General features: G+C 38.4%; 1 protein-coding gene across 1 annotated transcript; it reads left to right on the top strand.

Moving 5' to 3' along the window:
* Positions 1-11,627: 11,627 nt before the first annotated feature.
* On the top strand, positions 11,628-18,812 carry LOC107591318 (D(4) dopamine receptor-like). Its single transcript, XM_016280448.1, has 5 exons — positions 11,628-11,742; positions 12,115-12,389; positions 15,361-15,473; positions 16,754-17,457; positions 18,521-18,812. The coding sequence occupies exons 2-5, from the start codon at positions 12,153-12,155 to the stop codon at positions 18,721-18,723; spliced, it is 1,257 nt and encodes a 418-aa protein (XP_016135934.1). The 5' UTR covers positions 11,628-11,742; positions 12,115-12,152; the 3' UTR covers positions 18,724-18,812.
* Positions 18,813-19,142: the final 330 nt, after the last annotated feature.

Raw genomic sequence — 19,142 nt, 5'->3', positions numbered from 1 at the left:
ACAGTAGGGCTATTGCAGACAGAAACAATACTGTACTACATCGATGTTTCCTGTCGGCTCAATTTTTGAGTGGACTTTGCTGTTCCGATGAGCATGAACGGTATACGAGTGGAGCGACTGAGCGGAGCACACACACGCATAGAGCGGGATAATACGCAGAGCGTCACACCACGTGAAAGTGAAACCTGAGCGGTGAACTCAATCTCTAATTATTGGCGACATCAGAAATGGATATCATATAATAGATGCTTTTCTAAGCATTTTCGCAATTTAAAAATATTAAAAAAGGATGTTTTACACGGCACCCCTGCTCTCGACAGACGGCACCCCGGTTGGGAAACACTGCGCTAGATAGCACTCTTCTTAACTCTGAACTTAAACAGTGACAACGTGTGTGTGTTCTGCTCCTGCAAGGTTTGTCCAGTCCCGCCCGCTCCCGCAAACATTCTAATATTGCATATAATTTTCGCGTATCAGGGAGCTGCTATCAATGAGGAGTATTTAAATCTCTTTTGAATGAGCGCTCGCACTGTTCACTTTCAATTTCGATTTCGCAATCACGTGCACTATGAGTAAAGGGAGCGCATCTTACGATATAAAATATTTGTCAATGAGCTCTGAAATAAAAAATTATATGTAAATAAATTTTTTTTGCTAAGGTTTGCATATGGTGGTGTGTTCTAAATGACAGTTTTCCTAAAATTATGTCCTATTCTCCTATTCCTAAAATAAGAAATATCCCAATATATCATCTTGCTTACAGTATCGCAATACTGTATCGCATTTAAAAGACTGAATGCATTGAATAAGACATTTCAGTGATGCAGTGCAAGATTAAATGCATTGAATAAGACCTTTCAGTGCTACAGTACAAATGAAAAAGAAAAAATAATTTCTGATTTACTAGCATGAATCAGATTCACTACAATGAATCAGACTTTTTAGCTCTACATATCGGAAAGAGAAAATATAATTTAGGATTCACTTGAATGAATCAGATTCACTACAATGAATCAGAATTTCTAGCTCTACATGTCGGAGAGAATATATCATTTAGGATTCACTTGAACAAATCAGATTCAATGACTTGAATCAGACCTTTCAGTGCTACAGTACAAATAAAAAGAAAGGATAATTTGGGATTCATTAGCATGAATCCGATTCTCAACAATGAATCAGACCTTTCAGCACTATATTTGTGTGCGAGAATAAGAGGATCATTTAAGAATGACTAGAATAAGTCACAATAAATTAAATTACAATGACTACAATGAATCAGACCTTCAGTGCTATAAATGTCAAGTCAAGTCAAGTCACCTTTATTTATATAGCGCTTTTAACAATACAGATTGTGACAAAGCAACTGAACAGCATTAATTAGGAAAATAGTGTCAATAATGCAAAATGACAATAGTAAACACTCATTTTTCAGTTAAAGACAGTTCATCATTGAATTCAGTGATGTCAACATCCAGCTCAGTTTAAATAATATCTTTGCAATCATGTCAACGATAACGCTGGAAATGAAGTGTCCCCAACTAAGCAAGCCAGAGGCGACAGCGGCAAATGTGAGAATGAAAGGATAATTTAGGACTGACCAGAATGAATCAGGATGAATCAGATTCACTACAATGAATCAGACCTTTCAGCATTATATATGAGAAAGCGGTGATTCACTTAAATTAATCAGATTTTCCAAAGCTGCATATGAGAGAGAGAGAGAGTGGACAATTTACAGTAGATGAGCATGTTTGAATATTCCCTCAGCTCAGATAAATTAAAAAATTAGTATAGACATGAGTGGATAAGTTTAAACCGGGGATCTATAAGGTGCTTCTTTTGAATTTAGTTAGAGTTAAAACAGAGCTGAATCTAAATCCTGGTTGAAAGGGCAACTCACGTTGTTGGGTGCCAGGTCTGTAAATCCATTGAGAAGCCAAGATCAAGCAGGAAAAGGTCAATCATATCTTGTACTTATAAGCCACTTGGCTCCGTCTGGCACAAAGCCGAGGGGGATGTAAATACCTGGCGCTGGGAAACGCTGAAGCTGGGGTGTTTGATAGTAATCTGACCGTGGTGAAGAGAGTCTGATGTGAGTGTTTGAGTGTGATAGAGAAGAATTCACTCATTTAAGTGCCATCCTAGCAGATAGTTCCTACCTCGCAGCAGGCGCCGCTCTCATGGAGTAAAGCGGTAAGTGGGGCCATGATGAAGAGGGTCAAGATTGGTTAAAGAAAAAGAAGGAATTCATGTAATCAATCTAGCCCCAAAATATGATGATGCCCTTGTGAGGGACCCTCTTCCTAACACACACATACATGTTGGTTTTTATGGTTTATATGGACTCTCCATAGGCGTAATGGTTTTTATACTGTACAAACGGTATTTCTATCACCCTACACCTAAACCTACCCCTCATAGGAAACATTGTGCATTTTTAGGTTTTTAAAAAACTCATTCTGAATGATTTATAAGCCTTTGGAATTACTGTGACACCGAAAGTGTCCTCATAATCACCTTCATGTTGTAAATACCTTCATGTCATACCCATGTCACTATGAAAATTTGTGTCCTCATAAACCACATAAACATGCACACGTGTGAGTCTGTGTGCATGTATTACAGCTCCAATTTGTAGCTCCAATTTGTCTATAAAAAGAATAGAGCAAGCTAGTGTTAGAGGCCTTTTTTGCTTTTGTTAATTGTATAATAAATAAAAAGAAAACAAAAAGATAGAATACGAAAAGATTAGAAAAGCTAGTGTTAGTTTTTTTTTGTTTAGTTTAGTTTTGTTTTTGTTAAGAAAACAAGCAGTAAATGAATAGAGTGCAAGTCTAAAAGGGACGTTTTTTTTAAAGAATATAATTAGATTAGAGAGTGTTAGAGGGTCAAATAAAGATGGAAGAGCTGTGTTTTTAGCCGATTCTAGAAGATGGCTAAGGACTCAGCTGCTCGGATTGAGCTGGGCAGGTCATTCCACCAGGAGGGAACATTTAATTTAAAAGTCTGTGAAAGTGATTTTGTGCCTCTTAAAGCGACGTTCACTTGCAGAACACAAGCTTCTAGAGGGCACATAAGTCTGAAGTAATTAATTTAGGTAAGCGCAGAGCCAGTGGTGGTTTTGTAGGCAAACATTAATGCCTTGAATTTTATGTGAGCAGCTATTGGTAGCCAGTGCAAATTGATAAACAGAGGTGTGACATGCATTCGTTTTGGCTCTTAAAAATTAATCTTGCGACTGTGTTCTGGATTAATTGTAAAGGTTTGATAGAACTGGCTGGAAGACCTGCCAAGAGAGCATTGCAATAGTCCAGCCTGGACAGAACAAGAGCTTGAACAAGGAGTTGTGAAGCTTCCTGAGATGCCCTTTGCCAATAGGTTTGACAGGAGGATCTGGTGGTGAACCGTGTCAAAAGCAGTGAACAGATCCAGCAAGATAAGTATTGAAAATTTGGAATCCGCTCTTGCCAGGCTTAGGGCTTCAACAACTGAGAGCAAGGCAGAGACTTGGTTGAACACAGCTCGTTCAAGTGTTTTTGCAATGAAAGGAAGAAGGGAAACCGGTCTGTAGTTCTCTAAAAGAGCTGGGTTAAGGTTGGGTTTCTTAAGTAGTGGGGTTATACGAGCCTGTCTAAATGCTGAGGGAAAAACACCAGTGTGAAGGGATGTGTTTATGTGAGTGAGTGCAAGTACAACTGCAGGAGAAATGGCTTGAAGGAGATGAGATGGAATAGGATCTAGCGGACAAGTAATAGGATCAGTACCGCTGCTCCCTATACGCAGAGTACACAGTTTGCGTGGGGCACCATCCCAGTTGCTCAAAAAAACAAAAAAAAACTTTAGTTCTATATTAATATTAACATATACATAAATAAAAATCGAAACATGAACATATATATATATAAAATGAACGCAGCAGGCAGTATAAGCACACGTGACACGTCATTTGCGCCTGCGCTCGCTCTCACCTCATGCTTGCGACTGAATACAAATGATCATCATAATTAATGGACAACTAGGCTATATCTGGGAAAAGACATCAGCGCAGTCCGGCGCAGCGAAAAGAAAAATAAAAAGCTCGAGATGAAGCCCGTGCATCACTTTCAGGTATCTACGTTCATAATCCTGTGAAACGTTTTTGACTGTTGACGTTAGTAACGTGTTTTAATATCGGTAATAATTTCACCACCACCAACAACGCGTGTGACTTAATATTCTAGTTTCCATGACTTAAAATGTAGGCTATTATATAAAAACAATGAGGCGATTGGTTAATTAATAATGGTCATATTTCATTGAATAACACTGTTAAAATACATAATGTAATACAAAATAAACAATTTACATTATTACAAATGCCTGCAAAGGGCATCAAAGGCCTGATAATTGCTGCTGTTAAACTTACAGGACGATCAAATTCTTGTTTAATATTGACAAAACATTTAATTCAAATATCCACTTAATTTTTAATTGGCCACCTTTTTGCTATAGAAATGCCACAGCCTCTCATCTTTAATTTCTTCTATAAAAACATGTGGACATCACAACCCATACCAAAATAAACCATGGTTATCATAGTAAAACTGCTTAATTTTCTTTTGTGTGATTCTGAGTGCTTGAGACCATAAAATCAATCAGACAGCTGTATTAATAAATAGCCATAGTTAACTGTCTAGAGCTACAATTTTAATTTATAAATAATACAATTTTTATTACAATTTATTTATTTACTTTTATATTTGATCAAAGTTCTATTTTGACCCCTTATAGTAGCTTTTTTTTTTTTTTTGAGGGAAGGGGCACAACAATACTATTCTGCTTAGGGCACCCCTTTGGCCAGCAGCGGCCCCAAGTAGGATGATTAGAAAGGATGAGTTTAGAGACTTCTGCCTCAGACAGTGGAGAGAAGGATGTGAACGAGTGTATGTTTGCTGGTAAGATGTGCTTGACAGATTGTGGTGTGGAAAATTGTGCACTGATGGTTTTAATTTTATTAATGAAGAACGTGACAAAGTCGTCAGCTGTTAGAGTTGATGAAGGAGGGGGAGGAGGAGGAGAGCATGCGAGAGTTAGACGAATTGTTAATTTTGTTATGATACTATGTCCTTTTAGCAGTGGAGACATTAGCAGAGAAGGAAGAGAGGAGTGACTGATACACATTAAGGTCAGTAGGATTTTTGGATTTGCGCCACACCCTTTCAGCAGCCCTGAGTTTAGAACGATGTTCACGGAGAACATCAGACAGCCAAGGGGCAGAAGAGGTGGTACGAGCTGGCATGGAAGACGAGGGGCAGACAGTGTCTAAACAAGACGTAAGAGTGGAGCAGAAAGTATCAGTAGCACTGTTAGCATCAAGAGATGATAACTGTTTAGGGGGAGGAATCGAAGATGAAACCATAGCAGATAGCCGGGAGGGTGATAGTGAGCGTAGGTTACGTCGAAAGATGACATGTGGAGGGGTATGTGTTGTGTCAGGAACCATGTTAAGATTAAGAGTGAGGAGGAAGTGATCCGAGGTGTGCAGTGGAGTAACCTTTACATATTATAAAGACAATATGTTTTTTCTCCAAATTCAGTAATTGGGTTTTTAATTATCATTGTAATAAGTTAAGATATTATCTAGAAAATATATTTGTATTAAAACTTTGCATTAAGTTGACAGTGTTCTTTTTAAATGATTTAAAACGTCTTAAATTCAATTCTGATTTATTTTTCACAATAAAAATTCTGGCTTTTAACATTTAATAAATATAATAATATTTAATAAATATTGATAAATAATAAATATATAAGTATTTAATAAATATTGTAATACACTTTACTGTAACAGTTCCGAAATAAAATAAAATAAATGTTCAGAATATTTCTCTTTCCATTTTTACACCACCCTGCTGCCCCCAAAACCCCTACCTTAGAAAATGAACATTTTATAAATATTTTGGGCAGAAAATAACAATAAAACATTCAGAAATTAATTGTTATTATCAGCAAAAGTATGTCTTAAATTATTAAAAAATGTAAGCACAAAAAGCTGCCTGATTATAAGTTGTTTTTACAATAAATGCATTTTTGTATGCCAATTTACTAGGCCATATATTGGAAATATTCAAACACAAACTGACAACATTTAAGATGAAATCCAACAGAGATTGTAAATCATCAGTCCCTCAGAACACACAAATGAATTAATAACCAAAAGCTACTATGATCTGGAGCCTGCTGTCCCTCAGACCGATTCCAGCCCATATCACATCTAATCTTCTCCTACCATCAGAATAATTATCTCATTTTGTCCCATCATTTCTCTTTTTTTTCTCCATCTCAGACCTTCTAATTGACAGTCTGAGGGGTGCTGTCTGATAGACTGTGACCTTGCACTAATCGCAGCTGCACTGGGTCCACCGAACCATTGAGTTTATTCACAACCCTAATAATATTTCACCATGTGGGTGCCAACAAAATGTCCCTAATTGGTATAGTGAAGATCTTTGTTTGCTTTCACAAACAGGTTTGCAAAACACAATGCATTGGTTATCTCTATAACATCACTCCCAGCACAGCAAAACCTATAAAATCTGAATTGTTCAGAAAAGGGCTGAACTGTGCTTGTTCTCTTTCAAATCTCGAATGTGTGTTGAATGCTAATTGGCCTAATGAGACAGCTAGATTGTAAAAGGGGCTCTAGATAAGCCAGCAGTTGATCTACAAGACTTGAGACATGAAGATCAATGACCAAGATCTTACAGTGGGGCAATTGTCATGAGGCACAAATGGTGGATGGAGTACATTAGACAGTCTGTGTTTCATATATCTGTCAGTGTGAAATTAACTGAAGCTGAAATCTTATCACAGTCTCTGTTGAGATGATGCCATTTAAGCGACTGACTGGTTACAGCTTTAGTAGATTACGTCAGAAGCATGTTTTATTAAATGACATTTTACTGTCATTAGCTCATTATTGGCTTAATGCAGATACCACTCCACACATTGTGTACATGCAAGATATGTCAATCTGTGATAAGTTATAGACGCACATATAAATTGGTTCTTGGGAAATACAATAAAGTATTAGCGTTAGGTAACATTTTTCCATTCCATTGCACTACTTTTACATTGTTTTTATATGTAAACATGTACATATTTGACTATTGCATTTGCGTTTCTTGCAGTGTCTTGACATGCAAAACATGGCTTTCTAGAAACATGACACGCAATCAAAAAAAAAAAACATGTCTTGAGACTGTTTTTCCCCCATCCCACTGCCCACGACTTTTGGGCAAAAAGCAAAACGCGTTCTGTCTGAATGGCTCTTTAGCACAACTGAATACATAACAATGAATCCAATGTTTTGCTATTTGATATTGCTAGCAACAGGATTTTACTGCACAAAATTTGTATAGTGCTAGATGAAACATCTATGTTTTGGTCCTGGAAGAGAAAGACTTCCAGGATTTCACATGCTACATGCTACATGCTAATGCTGCTATATCACCTAACGGTTAATTTGATCAACTTTTAGGACTACACTGGCTAGCATATAGATGTCCTCAATGCTAAACCGTTAATAAAGCATGACCAACTTGAACACAAGTGGAAAAGGTTTTGCCCTTGCGCAAAAATGCCATAGCGTGGATTCCTATTGGAATGACTGAATTTTGCTTCATGGGGGCAAAACATTTGTCAGGATGTTTCTTGTGAATCATGATTGATTAGTCACATGACATTTACGGTTCAGGTGATTGGCTAAAGAATTGGCATTTGACTGTTGAGCAAGTACCATTGAAGTAATTGCTAATGCTAAAAAATAGCTTTCTCGTTGCTCAACGCTAATAGTCAAGTCACTTACTGCACTTTATACATTACAGATTGCGTAATAGTCTACTTAAACTTAAAACTATTAATCTCTAATTTTGTTTTCAAGTAAAATATAGATTCTTACCCTACAAAGACAGACACACACTTAAAAATATTAGCTATTTGCTCCCTTGTGATCTGATCCTCTGTTTTTCACATGCCCCTCGCACATACACACAAAAAACACACACTTTAATACGTGATCGCCTCCCTTAACACAGATCATTGCCTCACCTCCCTCTGGAGCTTTTATTGTTGCTGTGAATGTCTCCTCATTGATCTCTCCTCTTGCTCCCTCAATGTTTTCCTGGAGAGCCTCATGGCCATAAATCTTCAAAAAGACATTGAGCCACACAAAGGAAATGCCACAGGCCATCACCTGACCTGCCGCCTCTCAAGACTTCTCATCAATCAATCCATTTAAGGGTGAAAAACACTTTCTGTCAAGCTTTTTCCAGAACCTCGACATAAAAAAGATGACCAGCTCTCATTGACGGGTGAGATGCCTCAGTCTGGCGCATCAGATTCTCTCTTTATTCTCTGCAGCAATTTAAAAAGAAGTCAACAGAAGACACTTTACTAACCTCCACTAATAAGGCAGCACTTATACTGTGCAAACATTATTATTGGACAGAATGTTCACAAAGACACAGCAAAAGTTTTTGAACACCTACAAAAAGACTGCTGCGCTCTGATTAGCTTAGAAAAAAATCACTATAATACAGAAAGAGGAAAGGCAGTAATTACCTTGATCACTCTTCATTGTTCCCATTATGGAGGATCGTAGCAGCTCTGAAATTCTCTGTCTATAATTAAAGCTGGCTGCCATCGCTGGTGACGGAACCTTCCTGGAGGTGAGAGCAGTATCTCAATACTAAAAGACACTTTTAATTGAGCATAACCGAGAAAGGTGAAACGACCTTTCCGTATGAACTTAATCCCAATAAAGTGTCTCATATTGGCCTCGGTAGACTCATATGTGCAAAATCAAACAGTTCATGCTTGAAGGTGAAGCGTAATGAGATGCAACCTTCCGAGTCCTTCTGCTGTAGGGCGGACGCCAATGTGACAATGGCATTTCAAACTTTATAATGAAATTATTCTAGACGTCCTCTGTCAACTAGACAGTCAGAAGCTATTTGTGCTTTGACGGCTCTCCCAAAGGGATGTTCTGGGACAGGGGTGAGATGGCTGGTTATGTTATCCGTGTGCTTTGTATGAAACGTTCCGGTCCGACAGACTTACACCAGGGTGTGTGAGTGACTTTTTCTTCTTTTCCCTGCTGTTCCCATTGCTCAGGGATGTCCTGCCTGCACTCTTAAAAATAAAGGTGCTTCAAAAGGTTATTCAAGCGATGCCATAGAAGAACCATTTTTGGTTCCACAAAGAACCATTCAAAGGTTCTTTAAAGAACCATCTCTTTCTTACCTTTTTATAATCTGAAGAACCTTCTTTCGCCACAAAGAACCTTTTGTGAAACAGAAAGGTTCTTTATATGTTAAAGGTTCTTTATGGAACCATTTAGACAAAAAGGTACTTCTATGGCATCGTTATTTTTAAGAGTGTGGGATGACATTTACAAGCAGAACGCAGGGTACGAGAAGCATGGAGATAGATTACCAGACTGACAACTGCCAGTGGCACGCTGTGTCTGTTTACCTTTGTACTTTGGGAGATTATAGAGTCAGCACATAGTGATTTTTAGATTTCTGCTAATACCCTCATAATGGCAGGAATTTCATAAAGTCACAAATTTTATTCATGTTATATTATGTCTTTGCGGCTGTTTAAATACTAATTCCACAATGCCACAATTATATCATCAGCTATTAAACAAGCAATTAAACCTGCAGTTAAAGAGTGAAAAACAAACTTATTTTCAACACACCGTGAGGTACGATGACAGCTGCAAATCAGTTTCGGCACATTTTAGCTTGTTTGTGACGGCAAAACTTCAAGTCATCACTGCTCTTCGGTAATTCAGGAGTGTCAAACTCAATCTCATATGCGTCCTTTTTTTAACTTGATTATCACAGCTAAGTCATGTGCATTGCTGATGATGCCTATATAAAGCATAAAGAGAAGATTCAATTATCACCTCTCTTCTCTTTCAGCTCTATCAGATCGCATGAACGAAGTGCTAACTCTTTCAACATGGCTGCTGTTGACGTAAAGAGTCAACTTTATCCCACACACTTCCAAAATGTGATTACAACACTCTCAGACACCAGACAAGTTAACATACTCTACAAAGCCCCAAAATCTTGTCTGATCGTGACAGTTTCAAGGTAAGAGCTTTGACTAGAATGAAAGCGAACCAGATACAAACATCTGAACACATTTACAGCATAAAACGACAACATTTTGTTGACAAATGGAGATAGAGTCTGTTATTGTCTAAAAATAAGAAGACATGACTGCATTTCCAAGCACTCTGCATATAAACGACTGTGAAATGAGGGCGCTTGTTCATATTTACGGCCTCTTCTTGTCATAATTCCTCTCCTAGTAACATATGGGCATGAACACAAACACATATTTCACAAAATGTCCACTGAATTATTTTCAGAAAACTTATATTATTTTTTATATTTTTATGCTTAAATAAATAAATAATACTGTAAAATAGTACATTTTATGTAAAGTGTTGTTTCACCATTGCCCATAAAATTATATTTAATTGATGAAATATATATAAAAAATTGATCATTGATAACATTAACATTAATATATTAGTAATATATTAGTATTATTTCTGTAAATAACTCACACTGTGTTTATGGAAACAGGTTTATTAGTAATTTATGCTGACAGTGAATGTAATATTATTACAAACTACACAGACAGCTATTGATTTTATTCTACTTCCCTGATTTCATTTTGGAGTTACTATTCATGTCAAATCATGTTTAATAGGGATTAAATTGGAATTTAAAAGGCGTTCTCAATTCAATCTGGAATGGAACACAACTCCTCCAACTATAGACTTCCAAGAGAAGAAGCTGCAGGGGAAGAAACGATAACATCGTCCTGAGAGGAGACTTCTCTAATTGAACATTTTTATTAGTTACCAAAGGATGATGTGAACTGGAACCGGTTTGATTGGGTTTTTATTTATGTACATGCTCACAAGTGCCTCCTGTCTTCATTGTGGTACACACACACACACACACACACACACACTGGAGGTTGTCATGGCAACCTTCACCTGTTGTTGCGAGAGGGGAGAATTTCAAACAGTCCGTTATCACAGAAGCAGAGCATCCTCTGATCACATACACCAATGTGTCACTCGTAGAATAAAGACATCGAGGCAAATTGCATGATGACAGCCAATTTCATAAAGTCACAAATTTTATTCATGTTATATTATGTCTTTGCGGCTCTTTAAATACTAATTCCACAATGCCACAATTATATCATCAGCTATTAAACAAGCAATTAAACCTGCAGTTAAAGAGTGAAAAACAAACTTATTTTCAACACACCGTGAGGTACGATGACAGCTGCAAATCAGTTTCGGCACATTTTAGCTTGTTTGTGACGGCAAAACTTCAAGTCATCACCGCTCTTCGGTAATTCAGGAGTGTCAAACTCAATCTCATATGCGTCCTTTTTTTAACTTGATTATCACAGCTAAGTCATGTGCATTGCTGATGATGCCTATATAAAGCATAAAGAGAAGATTCAATTATCACCTCTCTTCTCTTTCAGCTCTATCAGATCGCATGAACGAAGTGCTAACTCTTTCAACATGGCTGCTGTTGACGTAAAGAGTCAACTTTATCCCACACACTTCCAAAATGTGATTACAACACTCTCAGACACCAGACAAGTTAACATACTCTACAAAGCCCCAAAATCTTGTCTGATCGTGACAGTTTCAAGGTAAGAGCTTTGACTAGAATGAAAGCGAACCAGATACAAACATCTGAACACATTTACAGCATAAAACGACAACATTTTGTTGACAAATGGAGATAGAGTCTGTTATTGTCTAAAAATAAGAAGACATGACTGCATTTCCAAGCACTCTGCATATAAACGACTGTGAAATGAGGGCGCTTGTTCATATTTACGGCCTCTTCTTGTCATAATTCCTCTCCTAGTAACATATGGGCATGAACACAAACACATATTAGCATACACACACACACACACACACACACACACACACACACACACACACACACACACACAAACAAAGACCCATTCGTCTCTACAAACAGCCCCCACTGTGTCAATATTTCCCTCTCACAGATGTTGAATCCGGGTTGGCAGCTGAACTTCAGGGCACCATGGTCAATGTGACGCCCAGTATAGACCCAGCGGTGGCCCACGAGAGGTACAACTACCTCGCGTTGATATGCGGCGTGCCTCTCATCCTCATCATCATCTTGGGGAACGTCCTAGTGTGTCTCAGTGTGTTGACCGAACGCTCTCTTAAAACCGCAACTAACTACTTCATCGTCAGTTTGGCCGTGGCCGACCTTCTTTTGGCTGTGCTGGTCCTCCCGCTCTACGTCTACTCTGAGGTGAGTGCCAATGACCAATGAGGGATGGTCTAAACTCCTTCTCTATGTTTCAGACTACTAATTTACTAAACGTTGACTTTGACAAACAATGCTACACTTCTTACTGGGACAGTCTGACTGGAGCAACTGGGGTAAAGTCTCCCGCTCAAGGCCAGAATGATGATATGGAACGAACTGAGCGTATTGTCCACCCAGTCATTTGTCTTTTTTTTTATCAACTTTGAAAAGATTTTGGTAGGAGATGCTGGTACATTGAGCATTGAGCGCTACATGGTTTCTGAGAATTCATGAGTCATTCAGATTGTGTTGATGTTGTAATTATTCCTCATTGAAGTGTTACTAGTGGACAAGTGCAAGGTGTTTGAAATGAATGAGCAGAATATGACTGAAATCAAGAGTCATTCAAATCACTATATTGTATCAAACAGCTAGACTTCTCAAAAATGAGTGTGTGGGGCTACCTCTGTTTAACATGGGGGACATGTGCCTGTCAATGTTCAAATGCAGCCTACAGCACTGGTGATGGTTTTACGGATGAACTTTTCAGTTATCAACCTAGATCTTTAAAATCTGCAGTCTGTTTGACTTATGTAGTTTAGTAAGAAAAGTATGCAGGCTGCCACTTTTGACTTGATTTTGTGCACCAGAAACTGACTGGACTGTGAAACGAGGTCTGTGCGACAGGTTTGCAGTGGTGGGGTTGAAAAATAAGATGGTTTGGGGATGTCATCTGGAAAGGGAAATTTAAAAGGCTGATCTGGTTATTTAAATTTGGTAAAAGATTATTAAGATGCATATTTTCTATTTAATAATCAGTGTAATGAATTGCTCACAATAACCCCAGGAACATGTATTAAGAAATATAGGGTCAGTTGTGATTTCATATCGACTGTATGCCATTTTGGGGTACATTTTGTACTCCAGGAAACTATTTCTAATGTCTCGTGGTGTGAATTTTTGCCCTTGAAGTTTGTGCGTCTGTGAAGTGAATCTTGATGCAGTGAGTGATTTCCCTCAGAGACTTCCTTTCTTTATTGTATGGTTGGTTTGAATTAGCAGAGGATTTGGTTCATTCTTTGAATTAATTCAAAGTTTAATTGCAGTCAGTCAAGACCATCAAGTGATAAGCACCTACCATCTGCTCCCAAAAGATCCCTGAATACTTAACCAACATGGCCTTGAACATGACTTTAAAGAATATCTCACTCCAAATATTTCTTAAATATTTGAATATCCAAATTTAAATATTTATATTTGCATTATAATTGTAATATTTTGATGTTTTTAACATACACGTGTATATACCAGCGGTGGCCCACGAGAGGTACAACTACCTCGCGTTGATATGCGGCGTGCCTCTCATCCTCATCATCATCTTGGGGAACGTCCTAGTGTGTCTCAGTGTGTTGACCGAACGCTCTCTTAAAACCGCAACTAACTACTTCATCGTCAGTTTGGCCGTGGCCGACCTTCTTTTGGCTGTGCTGGTCCTCCCGCTCTACGTCTACTCTGAGGTGAGTGCCAATGACCAATGAGGGATGGTCTAAACTCCTTCTCTATGTTTCAGACTACTAATTTACTAAACGTTGACTTTGACAAACAATGCTACACTTCTTACTGGGACAGTCTGACTGGAGCAACTGGGGTAAAGTCTCCCGCTCAAGGCCAGAATGATGATATGGAACGAACTGAGCGTATTGTCCACCCAGTCATTTGTCTTTTTTTTTATCAACTTTGAAAAGATTTTGGTAGGAGATGCTGGTACATTGAGCATTGAGCGCTACATGGTTTCTGAGAATTCATGAGTCATTCAGATTGTGTTGATGTTGTAATTATTCCTCATTGAAGTGTTACTAGTGGACAAGTGCAAGGTGTTTGAAATGAATGAGCAGAATATGACTGAAATCAAGAGTCATTCAAATCACTATATTGTATCAAACAGCTAGACTTCTCAAAAATGAGTGTGTGGGGCTACCTCTGTTTAACATGGGGGACATGTGCCTGTCAATGTTCAAATGCAGCCTACAGCACTGGTGATGGTTTTACGGATGAACTTTTCAGTTATCAACCTAGATCTTTAAAATCTGCAGTCTGTTTGACTTATGTAGTTTAGTAAGAAAAGTATGCAGGCTGCCACTTTTGACTTGATTTTGTGCACCAGAAACTGACTGGACTGTGAAACGAGGTCTGTGCGACAGGTTTGCAGTGGTGGGGTTGAAAAATAAGATGGTTTGGGGATGTCATCTGGAAAGGGAAATTTAAAAGGCTGATCTGGTTATTTAAATTTGGTAAAAGATTATTAAGATGCATATTTTCTATTTAATAATCAGTGTAATGAATTGCTCACAATAACCCCAGGAACATGTATTAAGAAATATAGGGTCAGTTGTGATTTCATATCGACTGTATGCCATTTTGGGGTACATTTTGTACTCCAGGAAACTATTTCTAATGTCTCGTGGTGTGAATTTTTGCCCTTGAAGTTTGTGCGTCTGTGAAGTGAATCTTGATGCAGTGAGTGATTTCCCTCAGAGACTTCCTTTCTTTATTGTATGGTTGGTTTGAATTAGCAGAGGATTTGGTTCATTCTTTGAATTAATTCAAAGTTTAATTGCAGTCAGTCAAGACCATCAAGTGATAAGCACCTACCATCTGCTCCCAAAAGATCCCTGAATACTTAACCAACATGGCCTTGAACATGACTTTAAAGAATATCTCACTCCAAATATTTCTTAAATATTTGAATATCCAAATTTAAATATTTATATTTGCATTATAATTGTGATGTTTTGATGTTTTTAACATACACGTGTATATATATATATATATATATATATATATATATATATATATATATATATATATATATATGGAATTGATGCCCCTGGCAGATATTGTATAGATGAGTGTGTGTGTGCTGTTGTCTTACACATTCTATCTTTCTCTGTTTTGGTGTGTGGGTGTGTTATAGTTCCTGGGAGGCATGTGGACCCTGAGTATGTACATCTGTGATGCCCTAATGACTATGGACGTGATGCTCTGCACTGCCTCCATTTTGAATCTATGTGCAATTAGTGTGGACAGGTGAGACACGCACCCACACACACACCTGCTCACCCACCACTATTAAAAATAGCTCAAACTTGAAACTTTATCTATCTATCTATCTATCTATCTATCTATCTATCTATCTATCTATCTATCTATCTATCTATCTATCTATCTATCTATCTATCAGAAATGGCCTTCTATATACCCCTAACACTGCAAAAATATAGAAAACGAATAGTTTGTCCATCCAAATTATCTACAGTACACGTTTCTTGTGTTGGTCCCTAAACTTTCATACGATTTTTAATGATTTTTTAACATTCAGCAGGTCTGTTTTGTGCCTCTCTGAGCGTTCACTCAGTGAATCTTAAATCGGTGGTTATGTGTGATTGGCATCCCACGGGATGCTAATGAAACCACAACGTGGTGCTGAATTTCATTACTTACACAGTGCATCAATCATTACCGATTCACATAAACAATATAAAACAACTTCAAGAGGTCCCAGACCAAAGCAAAGCAGGGTCAGTCCGTCTTTGACGCATACTAAAACAAACGCAAGCTTGTCTCTGAAGATGAAAACAAAGGTTTGGGGTCGAAAGGGTGTAGATGATTGAAAAGATTAATCAGACTTATGAGGTCTCATGCAATTTAAAATGATTGTGCTAGAATCTTCCACTGTCTCGCGGGTCACAGAGATTAACAAACACAAAACATGCTTTAAGGAGTTGTCAATCATGATTTTATGCATAAACATAAGCTTTTACAAGCAAACCAACGTTGCACCGCCTGAAGGACAGCTCTGCGCTCATGTTGCTGCAAACCCGTATGACTTTCTTTCTTCTCTAGAACACAAAAGAAGATATTTGGTCCGAGTCCACTTTGCTGAGTCAAAGTCAAGTTTTTAACCAATCGAGTTGGAGTTGGAGTTATTAATGTCTTTTTTTATATTAATCTTGATTTTTATGTTGTTACTCATTTTTTAAAATCTTTTATCTTACACATGACATGAATTCATCTGTATGTCAAAAATGTCCAAGTCCGAGGGGGAACAATATCAGGGGAACAATATCATTGGAATCACTTTCAGACATTTTTCTTTTTTTTTAGTGGAAGGACAATAAAAATGCAGGCAGCCAATCAGAATCCATCCTGCTTTAAAGAGCTGGATCATTTAAAGTGGCAGACAACAGAACTACAGTGCTCACTTTTAATAAACAGAATGTTATTGTCCACTGGTGTAATATAGTTATCATTATATTTATCCTAATAGGTGTCAGTGGATCTTATTACTTTCTCTACCTCTCTTACAGGTACATTGCAGTAGTGGTCCCTCTGAAATACAACAGGAACCAGTTTAGTGTTCGTCAGCTAGTCTTGATCACAGCCACCTGGGTGCTTTCCCTAGGCGTAGCCAGTCCTGTCATATTCGGCTTAAACCAGGTGCCCAACAGGGACCCTCATGTGTGTAAGCTGGAGGACAACCAGTTTGTGGTCTATTCCTCCATCTGCTCTTTCTTTGTCCCCTGCCCTGTCATGCTCCTCCTGTACTACTGGATATTCAGAGGACTAAAGCGATGGAGCTCTGGCCGTAGAAGGTCGCACCTCCACCGCCCATCCAGAGGCCGTAGAAGCCTGTCTTTGCGCCTAGGAGCAGCTCTACAGAAGGAGAAGGGACGGGCGAGGGAGAAGGTGGTGTACCTCATGCCTGCAGGTCTCAGTCCGACATCTCTCACCGCTACCCCGACTACTCCAATCTCTCCAGCCAGCCCGGTTACTCTTACCACAGATGAGCAGGCAGAAGGTCAGACGCCGGCAGCAGAGAGTGACCCCATGACCACCCAAATGGACAGTGTTTCGGACGCAGAGAACCCTGAGCGTGCCACCGAGGATGAGAGCGGACGGGAGAATGGTGTAGGGAAGAACCATCGCCCTCATACGGGACGCCGTCACAGCAAGAGCAACAGGGTGAGCGGACGAGAGCGGAAGGCAATGAAGGTGCTACCCGTGGTTGTGGGTATGTATCAATTCAATTCAAATTTTTGTTATTGTGCTTTTCACAACATAAATTTCTAAAGCATATGGAAGCCCGTTTCTGCCACTGAATAAAACATAAAAATAGGTGATTGCAACATTTTATCTTACAATTCTGGCTTTTTTTCTCGCAATTGCGAGTTTACACCTCGTAATTCTGACCTTTTTCTCAGAATTACGTGATATAAACTCATAATTGCGAGTTATAAAGCCAGAGTAGTGGGATACAAACTCGCAATTGTGAGAAAAGTCAGAATTGTGAGATCTAAACTATATAATAAATATAGACAGTACGCACACATGTATTATGTAAACAAAAACTTTCATTTTGGATGCGATTAATTGCGATTAATCGTTTGTCAGCACTCTGCATGCAAAAAGAGACAATCAGCATATTTTGGATTGAGCATAGATTCTCCTAAACGTCTTATATGAAATGAGACAGTGTTTGAGTAAATTATGACAAAAATTTTGTTAATTTTTCTTTTTTGGTGAACTGTCCCTTTAAGAGGATTTTAAGGGACTCCAGCATCCAAAACAAATGCTGGTGAGTAGCCATGCTGGTCTTTTCAAACACTCAAAGTGCCTTGCCGTGATCTGAGGTTTTTAAAATCAAGACTGTGCGGGTATCCATCAGTGTATTTGAATGTTCATTTACCTGAAAATAATGAATCAAGTCATGAATAAATGCATAAGCAGAAATTAGAACTAAATGACAGCCGTCAGGTGGTCAAGTATAAAGCTGTTTCCAGGGCAATGAAAGCACTGACCATATTGTCACCATTGTTTCCCGCACAACTTACAAAGACTGAAATCTTGGTGTGAAATCAGCGTGCTGCAATATAACAGTAAAAAAAAATACAAAAGCCGAATAATAAGGTAACTGACACTCTTATAGTGGTGGAAAAAAAAACAGGCACATCGAGCCAGAAATGGTTAGCTCTTTTTGCTGCCTGTAGTCTGTTCAGTCATGCACATGCAAGAGTTGGATGAATTACCAATGTAAGGGTATACATAAACTCCTAACATGATCTTCTCCTCTCCAGGTGTGTTTCTGGCCTGCTGGACTCCTTTCTTCGTGGTCCATGTGACTAAGGCGCTGTGCGAGTCATGTGACATCGGGCCGACGCTGATTAGTGTGGTCACATGGCTCGGTTACGTGAACAGCGCCGTCAACCCCATCATCTACACTGCCTTCAATGTGGAGTTCAGGAACGTCTTTCACAAACTGCTCTGCTGTCGCTCCTGAGGCCAAACGCTCTTTAGCACAAGCCTAAATTCAAGATGAATCATTAAATAATTCAAACAACAATGATTAAAAAAAAAAAAAAAACACCTAGATGATCCGAGTACACAGTGGTCTCCAAGCAAATGAATGCTTTAAGAAAACTGAACATTACAAAACAATGGATTACCGAAAAGACTGAATGCGCAGTGGAATGTACCATTGAGGAAAACATCTGATGCCTTAGTTAACCTAAAATTATTGCTTGAACACTACAGTAGATAACAGAATACTGTTGATTTCATAGCCCAGAGGCATAAAATATGTGAAAACGTCCACATTGAAGATAACAGTTGTCTGTGTTTGATATGTGATTGGTATCAGTGTTGATTTAATTATTTTTTTATTAATTTTCTTACCCCCCTTTTTAAGTGTTGGTTGTT

This window comes from Sinocyclocheilus grahami, unplaced genomic scaffold (assembly GCF_001515645.1).
Source record: "Sinocyclocheilus grahami isolate Dianchi unplaced genomic scaffold, SAMN03320097.WGS_v1.1 scaffold8.1, whole genome shotgun sequence".
In the NCBI taxonomy this organism is placed as follows: domain Eukaryota; kingdom Metazoa; phylum Chordata; class Actinopteri; order Cypriniformes; family Cyprinidae; genus Sinocyclocheilus; species Sinocyclocheilus grahami.
The sequence above is the reverse complement of the archived record's forward strand: the minus strand, read 5'-3'. Positions and strand labels throughout refer to the sequence as shown.